At 44.3% G+C, this 8,234-nt stretch overlaps 1 protein-coding gene across 1 annotated transcript; it reads right to left on the bottom strand.

The window, feature by feature from the left end:
- Positions 1 to 7,047: 7,047 nt before the first annotated feature.
- On the bottom strand, positions 7,048 to 7,950 carry LOC139748527 (uncharacterized). Its single transcript, XM_071661588.1, has one exon. The coding sequence runs from the start codon at positions 7,948 to 7,950 to the stop codon at positions 7,048 to 7,050; it is 903 nt and encodes a 300-aa protein (XP_071517689.1).
- Between the last annotated feature and the right edge of the window lie 284 nt (positions 7,951 to 8,234).

Genomic DNA, 8,234 nt, shown 5'->3' with positions numbered 1-8,234 from the left:
TTCCTATAGCCCTCTATATAATCACTCTTCGCTAATTATCATAATATCATCAGAGAAGTTTCTCCCACAATAATGGAATATTACTTTAGATGAAAGAAAATGCACATCTCACAATATCTATACAGTCCGTCGTATTGCTACAGTGTGTCCAGCAGGTGCCATTCAGACACCAGACACAACAAAATGAATTTCAGTCATGAAAAGTACAAATCACCCTTCCATCACAAACACCAAGCTACCAGCAATTTACTGACGAGGGCGTCATGGCCCACTGCGCCTCTCCATCAGATGCTGTCACCATTTCCAGTATGGACAAACCTCCGAGTCAACAATGGGTCGTACGTGTGAGAGGAACCGTTCAGTTTGACAGCTGACACCCTGGCTAAGAACACAAGGATACTCCAAGCTGTATCTGACCTCCGCTGATCACTGGGTGAAGTTGTCTGACATGTTGTTTCTAGTGTGAGGCACTTGGTACAACTCGACTGTATGGTGTGAACCTAGACAGTGCCTGGCGCCCGTGTATGGCACGCACTTCCCTTCAGTGGACAGTAGGAACCATTTCAGAGCCTGGTACTAAAAATCCTGCCTCATGTCAACGACTAATTCAAGAACCTTAAATGAAAAATAAAACGAATCTCGGTAATAAGACCTACAGAGAACACGAGAGGGTAAACAGAAAATCATGGCAAGAGATCAAAGGACAGTTTTCATACAGCCTCAGAAGAGAGATTCTGAGAAACACTGTGAGTTGTTCATCTCTCATTTCTTTACACTGAATATATGAAAGTTTTCCCTAGTGGACTTTGATACTGTCCCTCCTCGCCTCATGCCATTCTGGTCTCGCAGTTTATCATCATGTTTCCTTTATTCTGCCATTATCTATTACCCTTTATCTCTTCCTATGGTTGTCATTTGTTCTACCTCCGTACATAATGTTTCTACTATGAATATTGCTGACAATTGGCGCTTTCATTCCTTCACCACCTCCTGATGCTCCTCTTACTAATCCTATTCCCCTAACCTTAAAATCTCATTTTGAAATGTCCAAAAAGTTCTTCTTTCTCTGACCACAAGCCATGCTAACGGTCCTCGTGACACACATCCCTGTGTTCTTGAAGATTGTACCTCTAAACTTGTACCTGTGTTCGTTCGTCTGTTCCGTCTCTGGTTAATACCTAGAACTTTTCCATCTTAGAAGCATGTGTTGGTACTACATTCCATCACTAAGAAGGATGACCGTTCTAACCGCTTTCACTATGGTTCTGTGGCTTAGACATCTACCATTTCCAAAGTCTTTGAATCCCTCGTAAATATCCATAACCTCAGTCATCTTGGCATGATCACTGGCATGGCTTATGTAAGGCGTGATCTTTCCTATCTTACTAATGTCTGGTCATTATCTTTGAAGGATTTAGGGGAATCCCATCTAGTTCTCTTTGACATATCCAAAGCAATTAGCAGTTAGTGGCATCAGTGTCTCATCTCTAAGCTCCTCTCTTTTAGCTTCTCTTCCTCACTTTGCTTTCTCTCTGGCCGATCAATCTCCATGGTTGTTGATGGATCAGCCTCGTCTCCTTTCTCTATTAACATCAGTGTTCCTCAGGATTTTGTATCAACTAATTTTCCTTTCTTCGACATATAAACTAATGCGTTCTTACGCTGACATCTCAACACTACATTCCTCCACACACTTCAATTCTGCTTTTTCTTCTCCACTGGATCTGCTTCCCGGTTCCATGCAACTCCCTCAGTCAACTCAGGACATCTCAGTGAGGTAGATACATTCTAGTTCAGTTTGATGCATCCAAGACCCTTGGACGGTTTTGTAATTCCTCCTCTTGATTCGTTGAACATACTTGGTATTACTGTAACATCCACTTTATCTTAGAAACTCCCACACTAAGGAAATAGCTAAGTCTGCCTCTAAGAAACTGGAAATCCTGTTTAGATGTCGAAATTTCTTTCCTTAATACAAAGGAGTGATCAGTCCTTTGTATGGAGTACTGTTCTCACATGTGTGTTGGTTCTGCATCTTACTGGACTGAGCTGAGTCGGAGTCGGTCCAACTTTATAAACTCTCCCAGTTTAACTTCAGAACTTGACCCGCTTGCCATACGCCGCATTGTTGGTTCACTTTCCCTCTTCTATAGGTATCACTTTGGTTTTGCTTTTGAGATCTGGCTGCTTGTGTGCTCCCATTATTAGCAAGACTCGGCAAGGTGCTGTGTCACATGATTCATGTGTGGCAGCTGGCAACTTATGGAATAGCCGTTTTGATAACTGTTTCCTTCCCTACACCTTGAAGCTTCGGAGGTCTCTACCCTCTACTGTCTTTCTCAATAATTATGGCCTGGAACATTTTAAAAGACATTTTTCTCTTCCTCCAAATTTCATAAATACTTTCCCTGGTCTCTTTTTTTCCCCTTTCATTAACCTTCCTATATTTCCATTAAGGCCCAGCATTGATGCGCACTTGTCTCCGTGACTGGAGTCGACAACGAGAACAAGAAAGTGGAAGGAGTCCTCAGTGTGATCATTATCTTGCAGGGAATAAACTTTAGCATTCTGTGTGTCAGACGGATTTAGGACTCAACATTGTCTCTTATGTGTCTCCAGAGTCCCATGTTAGGACTCGACATTGTCCCTTATGTGTCTCCAGAGTCCCATGTTAGGACTCGACATTGTCTCTTATGTGTCTCCAGAGTCCCATGTTAGGACTCGACATTGTCCCTTATGTGTCTCCAGAGTCCCATGTTAGGAGAAGAGTTCAGGAGACAAGCTGTCTGCTGACAACAAAAGTCAGAATAGCTTTCAAGTATGTGGAGAGGGAAATGTCTAACAAGTTCTCTATGATCATCACCTGAAGAAATACACCCAGCTGGGAGAGCACGACCAGAGGTGAGCTGGGAGAGGAGGACCAGAGGTGAGCTGGGAGAGGAGGACCAGAGGTGAGCTGGGAGAGGAGGACCAGAGGTGAGCTGGGAGAGGAGGACCAGAGGTGAGCTGGGAGAGGAGGACCAGAGGTGAGCTGGGAGAGCAGGACCAGAGGTGAGCTGGGAGAGGAGGACCAGAGGTGGGCTGGGAGAGCAGGACCAGAGGTGAGCAACACAGATGGTACCAGAATGAAGAGAGCAGACCACAGGGGAAGGATACAGGCTTTTTTAGTTGACCCACCTTGGAGAAGAGAAGAGTAGTGGGTGACCTGATCACAACCTCTTTTTTAAAACAGACCGAGAGTTTGGACGATGAGTAAATTCTTTGAAAGATAGAGAAATAGAGCAACCAGAAGACATAACACGAAATTTAGCGAGCAACTTGTTGAAAAACACGTATAAAAGTAGTTTTGTAGGACTATACGTACGATGGACGGGATGAGATGACTGAGAACATGGTTGATGGAGACAACATACAAGAATCTAAGATGTCGTATGATAGTAGAAAATGTTCAAGAGATAGACGCTAATAGCGTAACACTTCCTTGCCCGCACACTACAAGTGGGTAGTAGGTAATTCTGCAAGAATCAACAAGATCAGAACCACTAACAACAACAACAACAACAACAATGATAGGGACAGCAACAACAAATTGTGGATTGTGTCCGAATAACAAATGTTAACATAATATGCAAAATGTCTGACAAACTTAACCACCTCGACAGTTATTTTGGGAATACAGAATGATTTCTTAATGTATTCCATAACTTTCGGCAGCTCTTTGTTCCTTGCTTTAAGAACATGTCTGGAGGAACATGTGGACTCCTAATACCTGCTACTGTGTTGCTAGATGTAAGAACATGTCTGGAGGAACATGTGGACTCCTAATACCTGCTACTGTGTTGCTAGATGTAAGAACATGTCTGGAGGAACATGTGGACTCCTAATACCTGCTACTGTGTTGCTAGATGTAAGAACATGTCTGGAGGAACATGTGGACTCCTAATACCTGCTACCGTGTTGCTAGATGTAAGAACATGTCTGGAGGAACATGTGGACTCCTAATACCTGCTACTGTGTTGCTAGATGTAAGAACATGTCTGGAGGAACATGTGGACTCCTAATACCTGCTACTGTGTTGCTAGATGTAAGAACATGTCTGGAGGAACATGTGGACTCCTAATACCTGCTACTGTGTTGCTAGATGTAAGAACATGTCTGGAGGAACATGTGGACTCCTAATACCTGCTACTGATGTTTAACTCAGCGTCAGGAGCGATCCGATATCTGTGGTGGTGTTGTCGTCCGCCAACCTTACCAAGTGAAGGTGTATGAGGCAGGAGCTGGTGTGACCCTACACTGATGTGGCGTTCTTCTCATATGAACTACGCTATCCAGGCTACGTCAGCCGCTCGTGTCACCTTAACCTGAATATAGACTTAACCTGGTCTACAGTTATGACGAAGCAACCAGCAAATGTTAGATTATGATTATGATTAATATTCATATAGTTTATACTTATGTAAATGACCTTTTCCTTTCCAGTTCAATCATTGTGTTATCATAAGACATCACAGAGAAGTGGAAGTAAAGAAGAGTTACCTCCACATGTTGCAATATGTCTCTATTTTTGCACGTGAAGATGTAATGTCTTGAGGCACGTGATATGAAGCAGCTAAGATTGTATTTGCATATTGGCCGGCTGGATGACGTTACTCATGTGTTTGTTTCTCTTTGTCAGGAAATCCTCGACACGTCAAGAGATTTAACGATCATGCAATAAACAGATTCATTATGTGGCATTGTAGTGAGATGCTTGACTCGGATAAACAAAATAACCAAAGGAAAAAGTGAAATCCAGAGAGCAATCTCAGAAAGAATCCACTGATAGTCTAGAACAAGTCAACACAATGATCAAGAACAAAGAAGGAATCAGAATCAAACACACAATCCCAAGCAAAATGGTTTCGCCACCGGGTTTATTTCTCTACTAGGACAAGGAAGAATTGAACCGTTCAAATAGTGCGGGTAAAACGAGACTGACTGGCAGTGCGAACCATCCAGGACACAATTGACGTGTACTGATGGATGCAAGCCTCGTACCTAGCTTAGTGATGGATGCAAGCCTCGTACCTAGCTTAGTGATGGATGCAAGCCTCGTACCTAGCTTAGTGATGGATGCAAGCCTCATACCTAGCTTAGTGATGGATGCAAGCCTCGTACCTAGCTTAGTGATGGATGCAAGCCTCATACCTAGCTTAGTGATGGATGCAAGCCTCGTACCTAGCTTAGTGATGGATGCAAGCCTCATACCTAGCTTAGTGATGGATGCAAGCCTCATACCTAGCTTAGTGATGGATGCAAGCCTCATACCTAGCTTAGTGATGGATGCAAGCCTCATACCTAGCTTAGTGATGGATGCAAGCCTCGTACCTAGCTTAGTGATGGATGCAAGCCTCATACCTAGCTTAGTGATGGATGCAAGCCTCATACCTAGCTTAGTGATGGATGCAAGCCTCATACCTAGCTTAGTGATGGATGCAAGCCTCATACCTAGCTTAGTGATGGATGCAAGCCTCGTACCTAGCTTAGTGATGGATGCAAGCCTCGTACCTAGCTTAGTGATGGATGCAAGCCTCGTACCTAGCTTAGTGATGGATGCAAGCCTCATACCTAGCTTAGTGATGGATGCAAGCCTCATACCTAGCTTAGTGATGGATGCAAGCCTCATACCTAGCTTAGTGATGGATGCAAGCCTCATACCTAGCTTAGTGATGGATGCAAGCCTCATACCTAGCTTAGTGATGGATGCAAGCCTCGTACCTAGCTTAGTGATGGATGCAAGCCTCATACCTAGCTTAGTGATGGATGCAAGCCTCATACCTAGCTTAGTGATGGATGCAAGCCTCGTACCTAGCTTAGTGATGGATGCAAGCCTCATACCTAGCTTAGTGATGGATGCAAGCCTCGTACCTAGCTTAGTGATGGATGCAAGCCTCATACCTAGCTTAGTGATGGATGCAAGCCTCATACCTAGCTTAGTGATGGATGCAAGCCTCGTACCTAGCTTAGTGATGGATGCAAGCCTCGTACCTAGCTTAGTGATGGATGCAAGCCTCATACCTAGCTTAGTGATGGATGCAAGCCTCGTACCTAGCTTAGTGATGGATGCAAGCCTCATACCTAGCTTAGTGATGGATGCAAGCCTCATACCTAGCTTAGTGATGGATGCAAGCCTCATACCTAGCTTAGTGATGGATGCAAGCCTCGTACCTAGCTTAGTGATGGATGCAAGCCTCATACCTAGCTTAGTGATGGATGCAAGCCTCATACCTAGCTTAGTGATGGATGCAAGCCTCGTACCTAGCTTAGTGATGGATGCAAGCCTCGTACCTAGCTTAGTGATGGATGCAAGCCTCGTACCTAGCTTAGTGATGGATGCAAGCCTCATACCTAGCTTAGTGATGGATGCAAGCCTCATACCTAGCTTAGTGATGGATGCAAGCCTCGTACCTAGCTTAGTGATGGATGCAAGCCTCATACCTAGCTTAGTGATGGATGCAAGCCTCATACCTAGCTTAGTGATGGATGCAAGCCTCGTACCTAGCTTAGTGATGGATGCAAGCCTCATACCTAGCTTAGTGATGGATGCAAGCCTCATACCTAGCTTAGTGATGGATGCAAGCCTCGTACCTAGCTTAGTGATGGATGCAAGCCTCGTACCTAGCTTAGTGATGGATGCAAGCCTCGTACCTAGCTTAGTGATGGATGCAAGCCTCGTACCTAGCTTAGTGATGGATGCAAGCCTCGTACCTAGCTTAGTGAAGGAAAGGGTTTTGTGAGGACGAGGGCATAGTGAAGAATAGTATAGTAAATATCAATAAAATCTGAATTGAATATAGATAGAGATCAAAAATGTTTGACTAGATTCACCCTGTGATAACTGACAAAAATATGTACTTCATTAACTAGTGAATAAGCAGAAAAACAGGTAAGAAATCGTTTTTTTTTTTTTTTAAATAAAATGTGAAATTAATGATACAGCTTCCTTTGTGATAACTTTAGGTCGTAAGCAAAGACTGGAATATGAAATGCCAGTGAGCCACATCATCAGTCCACGTTAGCTCTTTTTGGGTTGGGAGCTTCACTTGCATCATCAACTCTTGTCCGCTTCTGAGGCCTCACGTTGTCGTCTGGCCTCTCCAGCACAGATCTGCGGTACTCGCTCTCCAGCAACTCCTTTCCTCTTTTAAACATAGTGCTCAATTCTGGACGATCTGCAGCTATGCCGGTGGCTTCCTTTGCGAGCCTTTGCAATTCTTCATCCTCCACCGGAGCATGTTTGAAGATAGATTTAAGTACCCTCCCTACTTGGTACACTTGAGTCGGTGGGCCTAGACAGCAACCATCATAGGTCTCAGGGGCGTAGATGGGGTTCTTTTTCGTTTCCCTCCGACCTGGGATGTAACCAAACTTCTGTGTCATGCCCAGGTCGATGATAGTTACCCTGGGCCCGGTGGACGTTTCTTCTACGACTATATTGTTTGTCTTCAAGTCGGCGTGGGCAAGATTTGCCTTTGTCATTTCATTCATGATATAAAGAATTTGTGTGATAATCTTGACTGCATTCATTCTAGAAACCTTCCCATCATCGAGGAGCGATGAGAGAGATGTTCCAGCATAACGTGTGACGATAGCTGGTTTAGGCAACAACGAAACACCCACCAGTCTTATCATCCCTACAATATCCTTCACTCTGACTATTTGTCTTGCTTCCTGCAACAGTGACTTCCACTGACGGTCGAGACTGCGTGCTAGAAGGATCTTAACACACAAGGGTACTCCATCAGGTCCATCGAGTCGGTAGCAGGCTCCAAAGGTTCCTTCCCCCAGGAACTGTCCTTCCTTTTCGGCCTTCTCAACCAGTCGGTAGTCCACCTCAGGGATGCCACTCTCGGAAAGCTGTCGTCTGAACATTTCGTAAGATGCCTTTACTTGTAGGAGAAGATCCATGACCTTTACCTCACAGGGTTGGGTGGGAAGCTGAATATCTCTGGTCAGGAACCTTCGGGAGTCTGTTATGATCTTACACCAGATGTTACATCATTATGTTATATCCGAGATGACTATTATAGTGAGGTTGAAATTACTGTGGGTTTCACCTGATGTAGTGTACATAGCTACAAACACTAGGGTTTGACCTGCTGTAGTGTACATGGGTAGAAGAAACATGGTTCTGTCCAGTCGTAGTATTGAAAAAGTCTTCAATACCGGGGGTTTAACCTGTTACACTGTAG

Source organism: Panulirus ornatus, unplaced genomic scaffold (assembly GCF_036320965.1).
Source record: "Panulirus ornatus isolate Po-2019 unplaced genomic scaffold, ASM3632096v1 CTG_6100_pilon, whole genome shotgun sequence".
NCBI lineage: Eukaryota > Metazoa > Arthropoda > Malacostraca > Decapoda > Palinuridae > Panulirus > Panulirus ornatus.
Note: the sequence above shows the minus strand (reverse complement) of the source record. Positions and strands in the feature narration are given on the sequence as shown.